Here is a 22,886-nt window from a genome sequence, read left to right on the forward strand (position 1 = left end):
AGAAGGATTCCATGAAACTCATCTATGTTCGAAAAAGCTGTAGCCTCTGTGTTCATGTAAGTACTCAGTGTTAGCTGTCCTGGCCTCACCAACAGTGAAGGCTGCAGAAGAGGCCTGGTGTCGGCTCACTGCAGATAAATGTGGGGAGTAAAGGTGCCCAGCATGGGAAGCCTGGGCGCTCAGTAGAACCAACTGCAGGGCTGTGGCTTTCTTCTAATTCAGCTTATGGCGGTCAGATTTTCCCAGACAAGTGCCCAACAAAACAAAAGCTGTGGATTGGGCTGGAGAAGGGGCCCATTTCCGGTAACCAACAGGTGTTGACAGACTAATTTCTAAGAGGCCGCAACAGAAGAGAGGAGTGGGGTAGAAAGTGACAGCGTGTGATAAGAACAAGGCAGGATACTCGTGTCTGCTTGAGCTTCTGACAGAGCAGGGCATCCTCACTGGTCAGCTGCTTTGGCCCTAAGTCCACTCTTAAAGCTACAAATGACAGGGTCATGGGCTGAATCTTCAGTCCCTGTGCGCAGCCTCTACTGAGAGGTCTCAAGGTACGGTATCCCCTTTGCTGATGAAGAACACTGCTTAACCTAGACAGAAGCCTTTTCTTGGGGTGCATCCCGGTAGTAAGACAGTGACCGCACTGAGAAGTATGTAGAATATCTAGCTCAGGGTGCCCTCTCCACTCCTGACAGTTTTGCTTGGCATTTCAAGTCAAATCAAATGCTTTCTGGAATTGGATCCACTTCTTTGTTTGCCTTCCTACATCCCAGGAATCACAACCTACTTAAAAGTAGAAAACCACATAGAATTCATCCCCATCAAAAACAGTAGGCCAGCTGGAGAGAAGGTGACAGCCACACAAGGAGATTCTTTTAGAAGGACGTGTGAGCCGCCATGGCAGTCACTGGTGCAGCCTTCCGGCACTACAAGCTCAATGCTGACAGTGTTCTTCCTAGCTAACACAATTCAGAGCCCAGAAGAACTAAGTCAGCAGCTTCAAGGGACAACTCACCCAGTCTGCCAGGTTAGGATGTGGTGGGGACTGCTTGGTGGGGTGGCTCCAATTTCACTTGATGGCGTTGAGCTTCTCTGGCTTTGAGGTAAGGCAGCTATATGTAGTTGGTGAGGGAAAGGCAGGGAGAGACAGGTAAGACAAAAGAGCTTATAACACAATGGCAGACCTTCAACCATTGCCAGACATGACCTTGTAGGCAGGGTCTCAGTGACCTCATGCCATAGTCACAGTGGGGAAATACCTTTGTATCCCCAACTGCATTTTCTCCTAACTACGTTTCTCCATTCTGACTGAGGCCACAGGATGGCTTCTTAAACTGCACAGAATGGGAGGCCCCTGTATTTCTGTGGTGGAGACCTGAGCTTGGAGGGCTGCTTCGTGGCATTTTAGATGTGGTCCCTATGCGAGGTCATGCTTTACTGTAGGAAGGGCCTCTGGAAAGTCCTCTGCTGTCTCAGACTTACCAGCTGCTACTTCAGTAACCCTTCAAATGAACAGAGCTTTTAACAGCTCACTTAAACATAGGAGTTTACTGATGGAGGAACACAGAGAAATCTCGTTAGGAGAATTCAGCACCAAGTAAATCCTACTTAAATGCATCGTTTGCATTGGTTGGGGTAGGGAGTTGGAATCCTTTTCTTCTGTCTGTCAACCTCAGATACAACTTACTAAAATCTTAGTAATAATATCTGCCCGCTATCATTTAGTAGAGCATAGCCACACAAGCACAGCAGTTTTGAGAGAATGAAACCCTCCTATCCTTTGGCCATTGGTACTTAACCGTGGGATCTAAGAGGACCAGACGTGATCATGACCTTCAGGTGGCACACAGAGTGTATCCATTCCCAGAATCTTTCTGGGAAGGTAAGTAAGCAGAGGAGGAAGAAGGTGTCGGTGTTGTCCATGGTGTCCCAGGACCGCTAGCTAATCTGTAGCCTAGTCTCTGGAGCTTGTGTGGTGTGTGCCCTAAGGCAAAAGATGGTGGGGATATGGAGACAGAATGTACCTCTTCCTTCCAGGTGACACTCGTCCCCAATCCTTGGTTTTATTCTTGTACTGCTTACTATTTTTGTCTGGAAGTCTTCCCTCGTTTCCTGCCTACTAGAGTCAAGGGTTGGAGTATTTTTTTTTAACCACTGTCTGAGTGGTAAGAGTATACAGATGAGCATCACCAGTGTAGCAAAGACAAGTGCTCAGCTAAGGCGGGTTATTAGATTGTTATTTCACAGAGAAACTTCTTAACAGAAAGGACAGTCCTCCCATCTTTTACTGGACTTGGTACTGCACAGTGGGTTCAAACCTCGGTGACACAGTATCAAGGATACTGAAAGTGTCAAAGATACTGAAAGCGCTGTTGTGATTTTTCTGTGAAAAAGAAGTTACTTTGTGATTCTATCATAACCTCATTGGAATAGCAAAGCCAGGAGTAGCCAGGCTACTTATGCAGGGCAGCTGTCAGGCTCAGAGAGTAATCACTTCTTTCCCCAGGGCTTCAAGATCCCAACCGTTCTTGGCAAGATTATAACTTGGGTCTCTAACCTACTAGAATTTTTCTTCACCAGGAAAAAGGTGCACCTTTAGCAGGATAAACCCTGAGACCTGACATCACATGGCTTTCTGTCCTTAACTAGAAGGGCTAATGGAAAGCTCCTTTTGTGCTCCAGATAAAGAAGGAGGAAACACTAGTGTTGGGGTACGAGCCACAGGCTTCCCACATTCCTCAGCAATGCCTCCGTAATTTGACTCCCTTTCTTGGCTGCGATGGCTACCCAGGTCATCGCATTCCCTCCACTCTGCTCACCTGATGTGGCCTTGCACATCTGGGGCATCCTGGTGACCCTGCTGTGCGCCACGAAGGTGCTCTGGGAAGAGGTGCTGTACTGAGAGCCGCTGTCTGAGGAGGTGGAGCTGGTATGCGACAAGCGGCTGTGCTCCTTGTGCGAGGCTGTGGAACGCTGGTACCACTGGCGCAGCTCGTCTGATACTGCAGCACGGCCACAGCCTTTGTCATGGGCGCCCTCCCTCCCCAACGAAGGAGTCCGCAGGATCTGGGAGCGCGATGGTGTAAGGCGGCCTGCATCACCCTCATCGCCACCCCCACGCCAGCTCTCTTTGAACAGGCCGCCAGCCGTGTAGGAATTAGAGGTCTTGAACTGTGCCTTGACACTGTAGTGGCCCTCCTGGTCACTCTCCAGGCTGCGTACTACCACGGGTGTAGCACTGCCCTCAATATACAACGGGTACTCCTTGATGCGATACTGAGAGCTTGGCTGGCTCTGGCTGTGCAGGTACACGCCGCCACCCGCTCCTGCAGCCCCGCTGCGTGCTGCCAGGTTGGGCATGCTGCCGGAGCTCGCTGAGCCCAGGGAGCCTGCTGCCCGCTGCCTCTGCCGCTGGCGCTGGCGCGCCTTGGATGGCGAGTCCTCAGCCAGCGTTGAGTAGTTGGCGTTCATCTGCGCCGGGTAGTAGTGCTCTGAGCTCGAGTGACTGGTGCACGACGAGCAGTCATCCATGGGGTCCGAGCCATTGCTGCTACGAGTCCTCGGAGTGTAGAAGTCAGGGCTCCCGGTGTCATTCTCTGAGCCCAGGAGCTTGCCCTGGGACTCCAAGCTGGAGCTCCGATGCCTAAAGTGCAGTGCCAGGCTGTGCAGTCTCGTGGGACTGATGTCTACCGACCTGTGGGGAGACCTCAGGGTTGGTCTTGGGGATCTGGATCAAAAGGTCCCATGAAAGCCACAGGGCTGGAGTGTAAAAGCCTAGGGGAACTCGGGGCTTCTAGCCAATGGTTTTCCTGGAAAGCCAGGTACTTCCTTAGGTCCCAGGTGAGAAAGGGAGCTAAGAGTCCCTGGAGGCCAGAGCCAGGGAAGTAGATTTACATCTAGGATTTACACAGGGTTTCTGCTAAAAGGTGTTGACCAAAATCTAAAATAGGGCTTTTGCTTTTTAGGGAACCTAAGAATTACTACGTTCTAAGTAGTATGTTAACTCCTTTAAAATGCTGATTGCAGGTAAAGCAAACAAGCCCCCCCATCATCCCCCCCACAAAAAAAAAACCCAAATCAGTAACAATAAAACCTCTAACAGGCACTCTCTGAACCCAATACTGCTCTGGAATGAACGCCAATGGCTGTTCCCTAAAAGGATCCTAAGATTGAGGGTTGGTGGAACATGGAACCCTAAACAGGAAGGATACAAATGCCTACTGGTAGTACCAAGACGTTGCCTCTGATCCCCTCTGCTTAGCCACCAATAGTAATATGAGATAAATAATGGTACTGAATGCTAGAACTACATATGCAAATTCACAGGGACTCTAGGCTCCACACGCAGAAGTACACAGCCCTAACCAGTGGCCGTCCATGATCTGGCTTTACAACTACTTAGAAAAGGAATGTGATTCAGTGAAGCCCATTTTCTGTTCATTCTTTTGAGCGTTATAAATGTAGAGTCCAGAATAGACCGTAGGCCTTGTGAGAACGGTCTATGAGGACTGGGGAGCAAAGATTAGCCAGGGGTGTATAAGGCCGCTGCTCTTCCCACATTAACTGGACTAGTTTTTCTGCTTCCACTCCTACTAGGATCCTTGTTTGGTTCTCTCCAGGAGACTGGGATTCTCTGGTTTCACGAGTCCCCAGATAGGAACAGCATCTGTATTGAGTGTCGAGGGTAAAGCGGGCAGAATCCAGTCTGTAATAGCTTACCTGTTATTGGGGCTGAAAGGTCTGGACCAGAAAGGCGGGTAGTCTGAAGGCCCTGCAGACTCACCTTGTGGAATGGACGTAGTGGGGACTCCGGACGCGCAGGTCTGGAGTAGACGGCATGCTAGACTGGGAATTCCAGTGCGGGAGGCCTCGGATGGGGCTGTTTTGCAAGGAGCTGCTTACTCCTGCCTCAGTACAGCTTCCTGTGCTGGGGAAGCGCTTGTGACTGCTGCAAGCAGAGAAAAGCCAAGCTGGTCACGCTGATATAATGTGGCACTGTCCCCAGTGGCAGGGGCTGACCAGCGTGGGACAATGGGTCTAGCTGGAGGGAGAGCTTGCTCAGGACGCCAGCTCTCACTGTCCCACTGGAGGGGGCTTTGTCCCCTCCGCCCCTGCAATCAGCCCAGGGCATTGTTCCTGTTCGGGCACCCTCTTGGGGCTGTGTAATTAAGGAAAATGAGGACAGCAGAAGCAGACCTAAAACAGCTTCCAAGTAGTCATCTCTACGGTGCTGGTATTAACCTAGCAATGAGCTGCTAATGTGTGCCTTTCATTACTGCAGCTTGGCTCCAGCCACCGGCTGGTAGATGGTTTAGGTTCTGCACCACCTTGGGGATCCTCTGATTTTGGCAAAGGGGACTCTCCTTTGCCATTCTGGAATACTGCTGGCTACAATTTCCTAATTAATTCCTGTGGAATTTAACGGCATTAAAGCCATCTGCCAACAGGTTGATTGTGAGCCAAACCTTTGGGTTTTCCCCTTTGGATGAGAAATCTGTACTTCTCTGAGGCCGACAGCAGAGGGCTTTGTGAGCAAAGGAAGGGAATAGACGCTGTGGGTGTTGGGTAGGGCCACCCTCGGACTCTGCCAGACACCCCACTTGGGTGCTGCAACCCAGCTCACCTGGAATGACCATGGGAGGAGCGTTTCTTCACCTTCTCATAAGGCTCATCTAAGGAGGACTCGCTCCACATTTTGGGCTTTAAGGGTGACTTGTCGTAGTCGGTGCGGTGATAGTGCATCTGCCTGAGCCCCTCCAGGGACTGCGGGGGAGGGGGCCTGTTGTGTGATGATGGTGGCCGAGGAGGAAGTCCCTTGTGCGGAGACTGTAGGGGGGACAGTGTGCTGGTAACCTGAGAGTCTTCTGTCAAGACAGGAAGAGGAGGGAAGGATCAGTGTCACCGGTCCCACAAATCCAACCCATCACATCTGTGCCTTGGGAGCTACACATCAAAATATGCCCAAGGACCCTGCTGACCCTGCCTAGACTACTGGTCAATACAGGGCAGTGAGTATCACTTTTAGTGTATCTGTCAAGTGTAATTTAGTGCGGGCAAAACTGGTTCTCTCCCAGCCATGGTCCCCCCACAAGCTACTTAAATTCTTTACAATCTTTTCTGGCATATTTAGTCCTGTGATGTCGGGAGGGAGCCCAGGGCCTCATCCGTGCTAGACAAGTGCTCTCCACTGAGCTCACTGAGCTCAGCGCTGATCAAGGTGTTTGGGGAGAAAAGGTCTCAGTCCCAACAGCACCCTAGCCCTGCCATCTCTGGGGTGCAACCCAGCACATCTGTATGCTGGATGACTTCCAAAGGAAGCAAAGCCATTTAGTCAAAGAAAGAGGCGTCTCACCAGGCATGGTGACTCTGGCCTGTAATTCCAGCACTTGGTAGATAGAGGTAGGCAAATCAGAAGTTCAAGGCCAGCTTCAGTTACACAGTGAGTAGTTCAATGTCATTCGGAGCTATCTAGGACCTGGTCCCATTAGAAACAACAATCCCCAACCAAAAGGTGCCTGGAAGGAAATGAGCTCTGGGCAGGCAGAGAAGGAAGGAAACTGGGTAGAAATGTGGAGGGGAGGGGAGAGGAGGGGAGGGGATATAAGCAGGAGGAGCCACTCAGCTGGGGGAGAGGGCAGAGCCCAGGAGGGAGGAATTCTGAGTGAGCCCAGATAGCGAGAGACCTTGAATTCCAGACAAGGAGTTGAGATTTGGCCTAAAAGCTACAAGACAACTTTGATAACTTCAAACACAGATGTGTCAGGGTAGAAATCCTGTTTAAGAACCATCGTTCTGGCAACTTTTATTCTGGGTTTACAGGAGAGACAAGGGAGGGTTTATGAAGAGACAATGATGGGAACCCAAGGTGCAGTGGCTTCAGGAGTAGAAGGGAATGCTCACGGGGAGGGGAGGGAATCAACCAATCATTCGTAGGAGCCTATATCCATTTGCAACTCTTGGTTCTTTCATGGCCTAATCCTCAGTCCCCATAATTCAAAGGCTCTGGCGTTGCCCCTCAAGTCAGACAGGAGGAATCCCTAGTGAGCGAGAGCCTGAACTGGGAACACAGGACACAAGAGGAGGCAATTACAGTTCTCAGGAGGTCAGGGGCCTAGGACATGGGGGCAAAGCTGTAATCATGATGTCTCAGCTAATGACTAAGTACAGCCCTGGAAACTACAAGCACAATGGAACTTCATCAGCTCGCTGCTTCCTCAGCAGACTAGGGTGTTAGGGATCAGTGGTAGGACCAGGGGTCTCATGTGTTCTCATGGAAACCATGTCTTCCCCATCCACTAATGTAGCAGTAAAATTTGACCATCAGTTTCTAACAGCAAAGCCAAGACAACTGGGCAAGTAGCTCCCCTGGCTTTCCCCACATCCAGACCGATGGTTATTACTGTGGCAATTATTGTTACTGTGACTTGGGTAGGTCTTTTATGTTTCTTGTCTCAATAGCCACTTGCCACTGACTGCCTGAGGTTTTCCTAGAGGGCAAAAAAATGAACTACCAGTTAATAGATTTCCATATAATTAGTGCCCTCACTGCCCAATGTTTTGGTTTAACAACCGCAGGAATAGCTTGGAAATGGTTCTAAGTCTGGAATGCTTGTTTCTGCTGTGGGGGCAGGAGGGGTTTTCAACTCTGATTTCCTAAGACCTGACCAAGAAAATATCCTGGCAGTTGCCAGATTTAAGAATCCAGCAGGATATAAAACAACAGTTTCCAAGGTTGTCCATGTCACAAAAGGGACATTTCCATTTCTGTCTCAGAGAAGACAGCAGATAGGCCAACTCCTTCCTGGAGCTCAGACTCCCAGTGGGTCCCAATCTTTGTTATGTAGCAAAAATCAATGTCTATCTCTTTCCTTGTATGTCAGCACTGCCAAAAGGAAGATACACATGATGAAGACTCTTGTGCATTTTTTTTTTTTTTTAGTCCTGAGGATAGAACTCAGGTCCTTGCATATAGGTAAGTACTCTAACAGTGAACTATACTCCCAAACCTTTGTTTGTTTTTGACTTCAAGGTCAACTTGCTATATTGCTCAGGTTGGCCTTGAACTTTTGATCCTCCTGCCTCTGTTTCCACCCCTCACACGCTGGGGGTTACAGGATTAAAGGTACCATGCCAGTCAAAAAAAAAATTCTTTGGTTATTACAAAAACAAAATACCATTTCATGAATATCACTCGGGGTATCCAACTTTCTGGCTTATCTGGGCCATATTGGACCAAGAGTAAATTCTCTTAGGCCATACATTGCAGAAGTGTCCAACCCATGGCCCACTGGTTATCAGAGCACACATATGTGTATTTTCTATGCTATTGGAACACAGAGGCTGCATGTGGCCCACAGACTGCAGATTGGATAAACCTGGATGACAAGTGTCAAGGTAGCCGTCACTCTGAGCCCAGCAGTGACTCCTGGGGAATGGAAGAGCCTGTAAAGAGTTCAGTCACTGTCTCTGCCTGCCTCTTCTTGTCTATCAGGCCATTCCCAGGCTGCATACAGAAAAATCTGGGTTTAACCCAGATTCCACTTTTAAGAGCAGGGAACAGACAAACCTACCATCTTCAAGAACAAGGGCATCGGAGAGGGAGCTGTCTTCACTGGCGATATTTCCATCTAGAAGACAAAAAATGGAAGTCCACAGGGTTGTTAATACACTCTGGAAACCAAGCCAGTGTGTAGGAAAGAGCAGCCTGCCCTCCTCCCCTGCCCCGCCCTGGCAACACTCACCCATCTTTTTTTTTTTTTTTGCATCAGCAAGGAAAGAAGCCATGAAACAAAGATGCTATTGGGTGTTTCCCTTGACAGTCCCTGTGGTGGGTTATGAGCACACCCTTCCCACCCAGCTACGCAATGGGCCCTAGTCTTTGTGTACTTATGCCCTTGTTCACCAGATATTGTGGCTCAGCATGTCATAGAAAGGTGGTGGGGCCTGGTGAAGTCACATCATTGTCCTAGAACAAACTTGGGGCAAGTACCAGCTGAACCAAAGAAACCAGCAGCTGTTATTCAACAGATCTGAAACTAGGGAGGGCACTTAGTTTTGCTCACATGGCAATAAATGGTTTCTCAATGAACTTAAGTCATTAGCAGAGAAAACAAGCTTGCTAAATACAGACTCCATCTCTCTTGATTATCTTCACAGTCACCATTCAATGAGGAACGTGACTGAGAGGGAAACAGTAAAATGATCTCCCTCCCACTGGGGAAACTGAGGTACCCTCAGGAAAGCAGGTTTGTCTGCAGTGACTCTACTCCCTGGGAAATGTCAGCAAAGGTCCATCCAAAGTCTTTGGATTCTGGGCTTAGCGTTCTGCTCTTAAGATGAAACGTTTGCCAGGGATCTAAGGAGATTGCACATTCCCAACACAGATGGGCCTGCCTCTGTGATGAAAACATTACTCCATAGTGGCAGCAATGCAGGGAAGGCAGATTCTTGAGCTTAACAAAAAAGTGGATGGAGGCTCACATGGAAGGAATCAGGAGCTGGCATGAGTAATGATTTAGGAGCCAGTGCTGCCGCAGACCTAAGAGAATAGCCTTCACTCAGCCGACCTCAGAATGGGCTCCCGAGGCCACCTGGCAAGACAGGCTCCCACAGGCTGCTCTTCCCAGACATAGCTCCGATGGGTCTTCTAGATGTTTCTACAGAGCAGGGAAGTTCAAATGCCTTTGAGGAGGCCCCAAAGGAGGCAATGACAAAGAAGAGCTGACTCACTGTGGCCCTGTTAGAAAGTGGTGGAAAGTTCCATTTTCATGGCAAAGGATGACAGAATAAGATATAAAAGATGGGCACTTCTTAGTTCCTAGAGCAAATGGCCCATCCCTTCAGGGCCCGGGCAAGTGTCACAAGTGATACTGAGGTTCTATGTATGGTCTCTTTCATCTCCACATGCAATTGATTATTAGGATGGAGCGTCAGGATTACCCATTCCCTTTTATGGATGGACGATAAGGTACTCAGGAAGAGACTGTTTAGATCCTAACAGGACCTGGTTGTCGGGGAGCAGGGCAGGAGCTTGTGGGTGCCACTGACCGTCTATGACCAGTGATGCCCTCTGGGTGGGTTTCTTCCCTGACTTGATACGGTTCTCGTTGACTGCATTCTCAATCTCCTGCAGCTTCTTCAGTGCATTCAGATAAGAGGTTTTCCTTTGCTTCTTCAGTTTTTTGCTGACATTGGGGTCACTGGCGAGGCGGCGGGCAGCCTCGGTGATCTGGGACTGAATTGCAAACTCTCGTTCCAGGCGTTCCAGCTCAGCTTCCTGTGGGAGGGAAAACCAATGCTTACAGCTGCCCAAGGAGACCCTGCCTTGCTCACCTCTAGGCCAGACCTCTGCCCCAGTTTTTCTGATCTTCCTTTCTCCCACCTCTACCAGTGACTGCTGAAGACCCAGCCTTAGAGAAAATTCAGAATCCATTGCTATCATTTTCTTTCTCCTTGGAGCATAAGATGCAGCATGACTTCTGGAACAGCCTTCTGCTACTGTCTTCTGGGGTTTGTTCATGCGTGGACATCTCCCACATAGGCATCTCCCACGTATGCCCTGTCATGCATCTTTGTGTGTCTCACGTTAGGATGTATCCCCACTCACCTGGGTGACTTCTGGATGCTCCTTCTGCAAGCCCTAACCCTTCTTTTCACACTTGCGTGTTCATAAAAGCTCTTCCGGGCCCTCTAGGAGGCTAAGTGATGTGGGGGTGGGTAGTGGAACCAGTTTTCCCCCTGCTCCTTGGGTAGGTTTTGGACTCTCTCCCTTCCTGCCTTCTTGTGCATCTCCTCCCCCCCCCCCCGCTGGCCCTTTTATCAAGACGAGTCTCCCTTGTTTCTGGGCCTAGGAGAAACGAGGCTATGGATGCCAGATATGGCTGGGAGACCCAGAAGATGGTACCCCATATGGAGCATGTGTGGCTGGTCTACTGTTCGGGTATCTCCTCTGCAGATGGATACACACCAGGTGATGCTAGAGATGAAGGCAGACTCTGCCTGTTGTTAGCATCTGTGGGTGGATGCAGAAGCCCCTTAAGTACCACACAGTTCAGTTCTCTATTTCTTCTCTTCCCTGGTTTTGGGGCTGTGCACGTAAACTCTCCCTTGAGCTTGGCTACCAGCTGTTGGCACTGCTCTAGAAAGTTTGGTAGCCTTTAGTCAGTGAGTTCCAGCTGGAAGAGGTAGAGGACTGGGAATGTGGCAGGCCAGGAGAGGTTGGGGCTGATAACTCCGCCTCCTGCTCAACGACCCGGTTTCCTGTCCGATGTGAAGATATAGCAAGGCTCACACCACGGGCTCCAGCCTCCAGGCTCTCTTTCACGCTGAAAGGCTAGTCCTTGAAAGCACGAGCCAGAATAGAACCTTCTTCCTCTTTTATGTTGCCTCTGTCAGACATTTTGTCATGGTAACGAGGAAGTTAATTGACTGACTAGTGGAACAGTTTCATCAAAGCTAGCTCTAAGCCGCAATAGGCAATAGTTACTCTGGAGTTTGGAGTATCCGGTGGGTACAAGGGCACTAGCAGCCTGGGTGTGTTCTAGAAACTCCTAGGAGATATGGGCTCCAAAAAAGCCATACTGCACAAACCTGTGATGAGCACGCAGTGGCTTCTCTTTTCCCGGGACCACACATGACCACTGAAGAGCACATGTCTTGTTCTGGGCGATTTGGGGTTACACTGAAGTTTGGCAGGGACTGACCAAACTAAGGGAGAGGAGTCTGCCATGTTTCCTGGACCCCACGTCTTCTATGATGGTGGCCCAACAATGTGCCTCTGAGCACAACTGACCAGGCTGGGTGTGTGGGGAGGGTCTACTAAGGAAAATACTCTTTGCCTGATTTCAATGACTTTTGAGCACTTCAAGTCTAGAAGAGGCAGGAACCAGTAGTGGGAAGGAAAAGTAAAGGCTTAATGGAACCACTTAGACAATCAACTCCTTCCAGTGCTGGACACACTTGTTCTCTCAGAGGAAGCAGGATATCAACATGGACTCCTGCCCAGAGCCTTGGGACAGGGACAAAACCCAGCCTATGAATTGGGCTCCCTGAAGCAGCTGTTTCTGGGTGGTTATGATAGCTCTGGTCCAAGACACTGACCCTGAGATTTGCAGGCAGAGCAAGTCTTGAGATTCCAACTGAGTCAAGGACAGGACTGAAAGCCTTGTCTGAGGAAGGGGTCATAGGGCAAGGAGAGCCAAGGGGATGCAGAAAAGCTGCGACAGCGGACAGCGCAGAGCGAGAGCGAGTCCCTTCCCGTCGGGAGGAAGCTCTGCAGAACTCTGCCTGCTTCCTCTGCGGAATTTCAGAAAGATGCACAAGGGCCAGCAAGGAGTTCTCAGAGCCCTGGAGCCAGCTTTCTTGAAAAGTGGAAAACACTACAACACAGCAATGGGAAATTCAGGCGTGGAAGGACACTCGTCAAACACGGGGTGCTTTTTTTGAAAGCTCAAGCTGAGATGACGATCCAGCTTTGGGAGACGTCCGACCACATGGTGCTCTAAGTCACTCCCCTCTTCGGCATCTCATCTCTCTTTGCAGCAGCTGTTCGCTGGGCATCAGGCATGTGTTAAGTATCCAGAGAAATGTTCTTCTAGCCCATTTAATCCGAGTGATAACCCAGAGACATCAGCACCAGGAACTTGAACGTAGGGAAGAGGAAGCGGCCTGACTAGGTGTCACTTTGTATGAACCACTCCGGTGTGCCCAGCAGGCCCTCCACCGGCACACTGACCTGATTTTAGGAGTATGTCTTTCTCCAAGTTCCTTAAAACACTAAAAGTACTTTATTTTTCTTTCCATTCATGGCGGCTACTTTAGTTGTCGAATGTCTGTGAGCGATTTCCTAGACTAAGTTAACTGGAGTGGGAAGAAGCTCCCTCAATGTAGGTGACACCATTCCATGAGACGGAGGGAGTGAGCAGGGCACCAGTGCTCACTGCTGTCTCCTTCCAACCTGTGTGACCAGCAGCCTCACACTCTGCCCAAGCCTTCCCAGCCATGACTGTATCCTCAACTGTGAGCCAAAGTAAGCCGGCCTCCCTCCCTCTCTTCCTCCCTCCCTGCCTCCCTCCCTCCCTCCCTCCCTCCCTCCCTCCCTCCCTCCCTCCCTCCCTCCCTCCCTCCCTCCCCGCTTTCCTCTGCTTTTGTCAGGCCATTTTATCCCAGCAACAAGAAACGTAGCTAATGTGCTAGCCAGGCTTTGAGCCCTGAAGCTGTCTTGAGTCTTCCCTTCGCTAGCTCATTAATCAGTAACTCTAGTCGGAAGAAATTTGCGAAGACCCGAGACCTGAATGTAAACCTGGCTTTTTGTTTCTCTTCAACAAGGCCGGATACTTTGTGTGTTTATTTTTTTTTTCAAGACAGTGTCTTACTGTGTAGTTCTGACCATCCTGGAACTCTCTCTAGACCAGGCTTGCCAGGGAAGTCACAAAGATCCACCTGCCTTTGCCTCCCGAGTGCTGGGATTAAAGACGTGAGCCACCACACCCAGCTGAGCTTTGATTACCCCCAAATCTGAATTCTCTAGTCCCAGCCCTCACCAGTGTACCACCCAACGACAATAAAAATCATGTTGAAATATGGCTTTTCCAGTTACAGATGACAAGCCCTGGCAGAACAAGCGTAGGATGCAGTGTCTAGGCAGTGATTTTAGCAGCCATGTGACTTAAGATGGAGGGCAGACCCTTTTGTCTTTCCCCAGACAATGAGAACTGTGCCTGGAGATTCGCTTCTTCCGTGTTTTCTTCCACAAGTCAGGCATCAGGCAAGACCAAGCATAACAAAGGTCACTACAAAGACAGGTCTATTTGTGTGTTACTGAAATATTCTCCCCAATCTTAACTGACCACTTGCACCTGATCTTCAGTATTAGATAAACAACGTCAACAGAGATCCACTGGGAAACACTAAGGCAGTCAGAGTCATCTTATAAAGAGAAGCCATATAGCAACTAGCAAGTTCACCCAAGAAAGGAAGAAAGGGAAAACACGGGTATTTGGAAACAATGAAGAGATTACACAGAACCTAGTAGCTGCAGCAACTGGGGTGAATGAGGGTAACGCAAAAGGGGTGATGGGAAACTCCGCAATGCCAGAGGAACCTACCTCTCCTTTAGGCAGAATTTTCTGTTCGTCTAGCTTGAAGGCTGTTCCAATTCTTCTCCTAACAATAGGTGGTTCCTCTCCTGGATCCAGGGGATATTCGACAGGCAGTTTGCCTGTGAGCTCCTGCATGTGTAGAAGAACATTCAGAGAGCTTGGCTAGGACACACATCCATCACCAATCTGATGCGTAGGTAAGGTCCCTTAGCATTAAGCACTAAGCCTAAATAAGAGTTCATGATGTAGCTGGACCTGGCAGTAGAGATCTGCAACCAGCTACTCAGGAGTCTGAGGCAGGAGGATCACAAACTCAAGACCAAGCTGGCCAACTCATGAAACCCCTCCAAAACAAAACAGCCCCACTAAAAAGGATTTGCAGACATAGTTCAGTGGAAGCGACCTTGTCCAATACGCCTGAAGCCCTGAGTTCAATCCCCAGTGCTGGGGAGGGGCAGGAGGAAGCGTTCACGTTACGAAATTTAACCTCTACAAAAAATGAATGAGCAAATGAGGGGAAATGACACTTCTCTTTCTACAGAACAGATATGCTTTGAGCTCCCCTTCCCCCAAAAAAATAAACTTCACTTGGACATTATAGAAGTCCATTTTCATTCATTTGCTGATCTAGTGAGTGTCTCCCGCGAATCTACCACATGTGACAACGGCCACACAGCCGGTAAGCAGCAATCAACACTTGTGCTTTGCATATAAGGTTTTCTTTCATTGTTGTTCTGCTTTGTTTTTTTGTTTTTCTCTCTCCCCAAATGAGTTTTCTTGTGGAGAGTACTGTTTGGTACATGCCAGGAAACTACATTATCAAGACTGAATATGCTGACCACCGTTTGACACTGGCCCCATATACAGCAGCAGGCTGAACTTAAAGACAGTGACCTGTCCAGGTGTGATGTTGCAAACCTGTGTCCCCCAATACTCAGCAGGACTACGAGTTCAAGGCCAGTCTTAGCTACAAAGCAAGACCTTGTCTCAAGCAAAACAAAACAAAACCTCTAACTTTTGTGTGAGAGTTTTAGTAAAAACTAAGCATGAACAGATGATTTATACGTATGTGTATATATACACATATCAAAGAAATTCTGGAACTCTAACTGCTGTGGGCACAATGATAGTGAGTAGGTGACAGATTCAACAGTAACCCTGGGCAAGCATAGGCTGCTTGAAGAATAACTCAAGGGGCTGGAGAGATGGCTCAGTGGTTAAGAGCACTGACTGCTCTTCCAGAGGACCCGGGTTCAGTTCCCAGCACCCACATGGCAGCTCACAACTGTCTGAAGATCCAGTTCCAGGGGATCTGACACCTTCACACCAGTGCACATAAAAAAAGTAAATAAACAATAAGAAATATTTAAAAAAAAAGAATAACTCAGAATTAGAAGGCTGAGCATTAGTATACTCATATAGTCACATACAGATTGGGTTAAGTCTGCAGCTAAACCACACTGTGTAAGCCAGATAGGAAGGCGAGAAGTCACTCTCCAGCACCAGGAGAAGATGGAGATGCCACTTTGTGCGTTCACCAGGCACATCTGGGCAAGCACCAGCTCTGGCTCTCTGACCCTAAGTCAACAGGATGCTACGGGATGCCACAGCGCATGGCTGTGATGAGGAAGAGCTCAGAAGTGTCCTTCTGCAACTCGTCATCCACAGAGAGCATCTGTGTTCGGCAGCCCAGGCCTGACCTGAGTGCCCACAGCAGGAAAAGTCAAATCACAGGAGGTGCCCTGAAGCCCTTCTCATGATGTGGCAGGCTGACCACACGGCTACGTGTGTCTATGTGGTATGTGTGTGCCCAAGCACCCCCTTCCTGGGCCTCTCCTGTGTTCACAGCACTGAATATGGCTCCTTGCACCTTCTTTCCTTATGAAGGCATTTTAGTATTTTAGAGCAGGATGGTCCCCTGTTTGGATGACTGCTTCTGCAATATTCAGCCTTGAAAAAAATTTTAAAAGCTTCAAGTGTTTCTCAGATATTCATATGTTTATTCTGTGACTTCTTACCTGCTCCCTGCTTAGACCTTCTACAAATAAGAACCTGCTAAGACTGTTGTTTTAATATATATAAATAACAAACTGTCAGGTCTTCCTGTTCGGAAACTTAGGAAAAGGAAGGAGAGGTTGTTAACGTTGCCGTGGAGCTGTAACTCTTAAGTGTTTGCGGTTTCAGTCTATATTTCTAAAACGGGGCTACTGATTTTCCACCATCTGCTTGGCAGGACCCAGGTCAAGGTCTCAATTCTCCAGATATTTAATCTGATTTCATAGGTAACGAGAGCCGCATGGTGGGGAAGTAATTTAATGCATGGCAGTGGGCCCTCTTGCTGTAGGACACCCGGGGCTCCCACGCAGCCTCATTCTGGCTGCTCTCTTCCCAAGGGGCCAAACAGCATTTCCTGTTCTCCCAGCCTGGAGGATCTTCAAGCCGAGAGGTGGTGGTCGAGGTGGGGTGGTGGGGGTGTGTGTGGGGGACACAAGGCCCCTTTATCTCACATGGGTCAAGAATGAAAATAGGCACACGTGCAAAAGGCTTTGGGTTACTGCTACCTAAGTTATACTTTCTGTTCTCAAAAGCTATAGGAAGTGGGAGCTTTTGTTGTCCTTAGGATGCATTTGTGCAACTTTTATTGTACGTGCTGGTCTTGCCTTGACATGTTCCTTACATGCTGTAATGTATATTCCTTGCTTGCTTTAGGGACTTCTTTTATTAAACACAATACAAGGCTTTACAAATTATGAAAGGCAGACACCAAAGCCCAGACTTTTTTTTTCCCCCTCTCTCCTTCAAGCAGAGTCTTTGTAAAAATGTTGCTAATATTCACAGTATCACATGGCTCATTCCCCCAGCCAGGCCCACGGCTTTCCTGATTTGCAATGGATCCGTGCTAATGTGGTCCTGCCTCGAGCGAGCTCCGGTTTAAATCAATCCAGACATAATTAAGCCAAGTTGGAATGTAATGTGATCTCACTCTCCGGCCCACTGTTTCGTTCTTCCTGCTGCAAAGCATTATTATCTCGGGGGGGGGGGGAGAATCTGCCTCCTGGATTTAGTTAGGGACCCTCTTTAGACTTGCCATTCAGAACTGTTTACCCACGGAGCTTTCGGTCATGGTCTGTGGAGCACAACCACTCCCAGGAGAGCAGCCCCACGCTGTGCTCACGTGAGGCACATGTACATGTATGTGCGCGCACACACAACACACACATGCATGACCATAAATGTTACGCTAAGAATGAAGCCTACAAGCACTGCTAACAAAGACTTATGGAATAAACATTAGAAGGGAGGAATGGACATTTCAATGAATGTCGAAATGAATTGTGGGAGCCTCTACAAGCTGATTGAAATTGGGACCTGCCTCACATAAGGCTGAAGGAGACAGTCGGTGTAGGGAATGGGGTGCGTACACTTGCCATAGGTCACATGTGGTGGTCACAAGACAACTCTTGGGTGTCAGCTCTCCTCTTCCAGCTTGTTTGAGACAAGGTCTCTTTTGTGGCTCGTTACTGTGTGTGCTCGGCCAACTGCTTTCCCTCTCGGCCACAGAGATTACAGGCAGGTTCTTCTCTGCCAGGCGTTTATCTAGGTTCTTGGGATTCAACTGATGTCCTCATAGTTGCAAAGCAAGTGCTGTATCCATTAAACCATCTCCCAGCCCAACACAACATTGCTTTACATAAAAGTTAAATGTTAGGTCAACGGCTCAGTGGAAGAACACTAACCTAGCATGTATGAGGCCATAAATTCAAGCCCTGATAACACAAAAACAACCAAAAAAAAAAAAAACCAACAAGCCACCACTACTTCCCACCACCACCAAACTAGGGAAGGAATCAATTTTCATAAAGAAAGAGCTACAGAAACAGTAGATCACCATGTTTAAAGTGATTACTATGTATCTCAGGTGACATCCTCTTGCCTTTGTTGATCTCCAGTGATGTTACCTCACATCCATAAGGACAAACTCTGAAGAAGCAAAACTATCCCAGCAATAACCGGAGACAGAAGCTCCCGCGAAGGAAGACCGTGGTAGGCAGTGTCCTGTGAGGACATGTCCTGTGCACTGCGGTATGCCATGCATGGTTTGGGGACTGTTAAAGTGACTTGTCATTTAGCCTCGGGATGTGTGTGTATCATACATAAGATTCAGCTGGTAACCGTTTTCACTGACACTGGTGTTCCCTCAGTACCTTGCTTCTAACAAAGTATATCACTGGAGGTGCCGGTGTTCCCAACACTGGGGAGGGAGAGCACTTGTTTTCCTGAAAGACAGTCTGTATTGTCTCCACCCAGTCTTTGTCCCTCCCGAAGATGTATGACATGACAAACAACACAGACTTAATTGCTTACAGCTTCCCGGAGACACAATCTCTTCAGTTCCTCCAGCCTCTGGCGCAGCGTCTCCTCCAGAGCTTCCTGCCTGGATTTCAAGGCAGCCAGCATGTCTTTCTTGGCCGACTGTGAGCTATCTGATTCCTGAGAACCTGTCAATAAATAGCAGGGTTACTAGGCCAACTGACAGGGGACATACATCTGGACCACTAATGAATTTCACTGGCGCTCACAGTGCGGATATGGGATTTACTCCGGGAATCAAGGAGCATGAAGTGAGACAGGTGTGCAGTGTTCCAAGCATGAGGGGTGAATTCCAATACCACATGGAATATATAGCTGCTCGGGGGGCTGGCGGGAAAGCTGACACTCCTGAACAAGAACGCTGTCGTTTTGGATTATCTCAAGACATGCCGCGTACCTGTTTTGCTCACACCAGCCAATTTTAATACGGTTTACACGAGAAAGGGGGAAAGTTAAGTTCAAGTAAATGTTAACAATCTCAATACAGGTTTTAAATTTCCTTTTGTCTACTGGAAGATGCTGGTTTTTGCTTAGTGCAAAGATAATATCTGTTTACAGTAAAATATCTGAAAACATAGACAGGTATAAATTCATTATGCTGGGTGTACGGCTCAGTGGATAAATAACCGATAAACTAGGCGCCCAGAGATAACTATCAGGTTATGTATTTCTTTTGGTCTTTCTGCCCAAAGGGACACACACACATACACGCACACACACCCACGCACGCGCACACACACATACACACACACACACGCACATTAGAATTAGAATTCTGTCTACTATTTTATCTCAGTGTTGTATCCTGAGAAAATTCTCTCCTAATGGAGAGAATATAGCATAGAGGGATACAAACGCTTCAAAAGACATACACATTTTCCACGCTCTCCTGGCTAGAATATCTGCATGACGATTCATTCAAACAGCAGGCTGCTAGGTAGAAAAACTTTTTAGAAGGGCAACATCGTGAACTAAACAATGGAAAAGTGAACCGAAAATGCCAACTGGAGGAATTTAGCTTATTTCAGAAGAATAATTTCTGGGTTGCATTGTCTGGCTCCTGGCGCAGGTTTTTTGCAGTGAGGCTAGTGGCCCTTCCTACCTGGTTGGGGGTATGGAAAGCATGATGTCCTAGAAACAGCCAGGCTAATGGCTGCATTCCTTCTCACACCCACACCAGTGGAACTGTTAGATATGAGCAGGTATTACTGAACATGCATCAAGGGGGCGCAGCATACACCACCAGCAGCATCCAATCATCTACACGCCTAAAAAGCTGGGTGTATGCCTGTAACCCCAGAGTCTCAGGATGCTGAGGCAGGGGGAACACAAGTTCAAGACCACCCTGGGCTACAGAAAGCCAGCTCAGAGACTTCCATTAACATAGTTAAATGTGAACATCTCTCCAGCAAAAGGTGTGACACCTTGCTGGGAACAAGCAGAGCTGTAAACAGATGGAGATGACCACTGTGGACCTGGATCCAGATGTTAATGTTCTGTAGATGTCAATTGACCATAAATTAAGCAATATAAGAAATGCAATCCTAATAAAAATCCCAGCAGGACTTTGTGGCGGTGGAGTGGGGTTAGGAACTGCCTTCCCATAACAGACAACTTTGGATGGTTCAGTGACTAGGTACTGGAGGCTGGCTCCATTGGTAAAGACGTCTCAGAATCCCAAGACATTAGAAGACTTCTATGCCTTTGCACTGAGCAGCTCTGCTAGACCCAAGCACCTATAAACATGCTGTGCTATTCTTCGAGATCTCTGATCAGGGAGCCCATATTCCCTTACTCCCCATTCTTTCATATGATCCCTATGATCTGAATATGATCTGATAATTATCAGCATCTAGGCACAATGTGACTCTGGCTCAGCCTTTGCTCTCTTCCTTTTCTGACCCATTTGAGCTTGAAATTGAAGACATCTATCACCGTAAGAACAAATCATCTCTGAGCATCCCCAGGAGCAAAGAAATACTGTCAGCTGTGTACTTGGGTACTATGATTAAATTGTATCTCATTTTAGTAAAAAAAAAAAAAAAACCCACGGCCTGTATTGTATATTATTCTGTTACGGACGCTACCTTCCAAGCTTTGAGTCATGCGGCAACTCTTTCCCGAGGTTTTGACATGCTTTAGTTGCAGGTGTCCAAATTCAAGAGCAAACTACAGCACACACTTGGTCCTTGCTGAGACGCCATTACCTCATGGTTCTCACAGACTAAATCCAGATGTGCCTTTCTCAGGTATCGCATCACTGGATCTTATTGCAGGCTCCCCCCTTTCGCCAGTGGTTCAGATTTCTCATATCCCTGGACCCACTACTTGGTGCTTATCAACGCTAAACCCTCCCCAGGCTGTGTACATCTAATGCAACCTGGAAAAATCATTATGAATCTTAATTGGGCCTCTTAGTACTCGCCACCAATCCCATTTGAAGACAGGAAAATTTAATGAGGCATTCTCTGCTCCATCCTCTAAAAAATTAATAAGGATGTAAAATGATACTGGAAGGAAGTCAGGCTTTAAAAACAGGCCTGGGGAAAACGTGGGTCCAAAAAGATTAAAGAATTTCTAGCATGAGTGAAAAATTCATCGTTTTCCCTTCACCCCTGCCTAACCTTTCGGTAGGAAATGGTGATTTATTGAGTCAAATCGAAGAGCCCGTGATGTTCAGGAACGGCAGAACACACCACATCGTTAAATTTGGGGAAGCAAGCATATAATTTGTGGATGACTGGTCTGCTGTTATAGGATTAGTAAAGATCTGGCTTTGAGTAGCAGGGTTCATTACTGCTGCCTAAATTATTATTTCTAATAATTAACTTAAATCTCAACCCACATAAGATGCGCTAGAGAGCCTTGGCAGGCTTGGTGGCTCCCGAATCTTTCTGCGTGTAGCTGGCACCCCAAATGCTGACTGGCTCCGCTGCACACCTTGAGTCTGGAAATTCCTTCAGGAGGAAAACAGTGCCTGGAAACCAGGCTATCCCCTCTGCCAGTAACTCAACCAGGCAATTTAGGACACACGGGTTTCCATTTTCATGGTAACTGGACAACCAGGTAGACTGGAAACATCTGGATTTGATAAAATCTACGCCATTTGTTAGATGGGTGGCTCTTGAATAAGTCACTGCTCTTCTATCTCTGAGGTCAAGAATGAATGAGATAATGCTCAAAAATACTTAGCACTGTGCCTGAATTAGGTAACTTCCTCACGTAGGGGTTGATATACCACAGTGGTGTGGAGTTAGAGAAATCATTGAAATTATCCCTGCCCCCACTTTTCCATCAAGTACCCATCAAACGTAAGAACTTCTCTTGACAGTTTGGCATAGGGCAAGGACTCCAAAGTTCCGCCTATAGAAAGATGCAATGGCAGATGGAGGATGTATCTAAAACCATGTTTCTAAGCACCAGGTCTGCAGGTCTGCCTCTGGGGCTGCTGCAGGTGATGTGGGAATGTGGCTGAGGACATTGGTGGCCTCCGTTGGCCTCCATCCCATATTCCGCAAGCTTAGGGTGGCTCCACGTGAACCTGTCGCATCTGAAAAGACTCTACAGCTGTCCTGTCTTGAAGGGAAATCTACTAACTGGAGGCAGGAGATGTGACGGCTTCTCTGTGTAAGAGCTTACACGATCTAAGCCTGTGGCTGTGACCAGTAGCTAGTATATATGGCCACCAAGAGGAGAACGGGCCAAGTGCCTTGGAATAAGCCCACTGAAAGCCTCTCAAAGGGCACTAGGAGAAGGGGTCCATAGTTCTCTGTGATGCTGAGCAGCCTCCACAAATGACCTTTATGTATCCCCTGAATGAGGCTCTTGCCTCTTAAAAGGGATAAAGAAAGGAAGCCAGCAAACCACGGAGAAATAAGGGGCAGAGATATTCTTTGGCTTGGCCACCACAATAGTAGAAACAGAATCAGAAGAATCTTGGAGCTCAGGCCAATGGGAGTTTCTCAAACTAAAAGTTCAAGACACACCAATGATACTTTACCCTGTCCATCTAGTTTTGCTTGTTTGTAGACAAGGTCTCACTATGTAGACCAGGCTGGCCTTGCACTCACAGTGATCACCTGCCTCTGCTTCAAGTGTGCTGGGATTAAAGGTGTGCACTACCACACCCAGCTGACAAAAATAATTTCAAGTCTGTATTTGGACTTGGGGAAGTCTGACACTATGATATGTCCATTATCAATTATTTGAACCCATACATATTACACATGCAAGACCTCTTCAAGGTTATTATGTTAAGCCCGTAAAACTGACAAAAACACATAAATCTGCCATCTTTGAAAAGGACAATGACCGAGAAAGACATTGGGATTATCATCCCATAGCCACTATTGAACAATATAAAGCTTTGGAGTTTCAACCTTCTGAGAGCCATCATGGGCCTCTCTGTAAAGTAACCAC

General features: G+C 48.0%; 1 protein-coding gene across 8 annotated transcripts in view; it reads right to left on the bottom strand.

Annotated features, from left to right (window-relative positions):
• Frmd4a (FERM domain containing 4A) overlaps positions 1-22,886 on the bottom strand; it is a 595,839-nt gene that overhangs the window by 7,536 nt on the left and 565,417 nt on the right. For all 8 annotated transcript variants that reach the window (XM_075970464.1, XM_075970460.1, XM_075970461.1 and 5 more), the window contains 8 exons: positions 18,462-18,595; positions 14,103-14,225; positions 10,045-10,273; positions 8,568-8,624; positions 5,621-5,861; positions 4,781-4,945; positions 2,817-3,691; positions 1,013-1,109 (listed from right to left, as the gene is read on the bottom strand). In XM_075970464.1, the coding sequence (XP_075826579.1) occupies positions 1,013-1,109; positions 2,817-3,691; positions 4,781-4,945; positions 5,621-5,861; positions 8,568-8,624; positions 10,045-10,273; positions 14,103-14,225; positions 18,462-18,595 (1,921 nt within the window). The remainder of the gene's footprint in view (positions 1-1,012; positions 1,110-2,816; positions 3,692-4,780; positions 4,946-5,620; positions 5,862-8,567; positions 8,625-10,044; positions 10,274-14,102; positions 14,226-18,461; positions 18,596-22,886) is intronic.

The sequence above is a fragment of the Microtus pennsylvanicus genome, chromosome 4 (assembly GCF_037038515.1).
Source record: "Microtus pennsylvanicus isolate mMicPen1 chromosome 4, mMicPen1.hap1, whole genome shotgun sequence".
NCBI classification, from domain to species: domain Eukaryota; kingdom Metazoa; phylum Chordata; class Mammalia; order Rodentia; family Cricetidae; genus Microtus; species Microtus pennsylvanicus.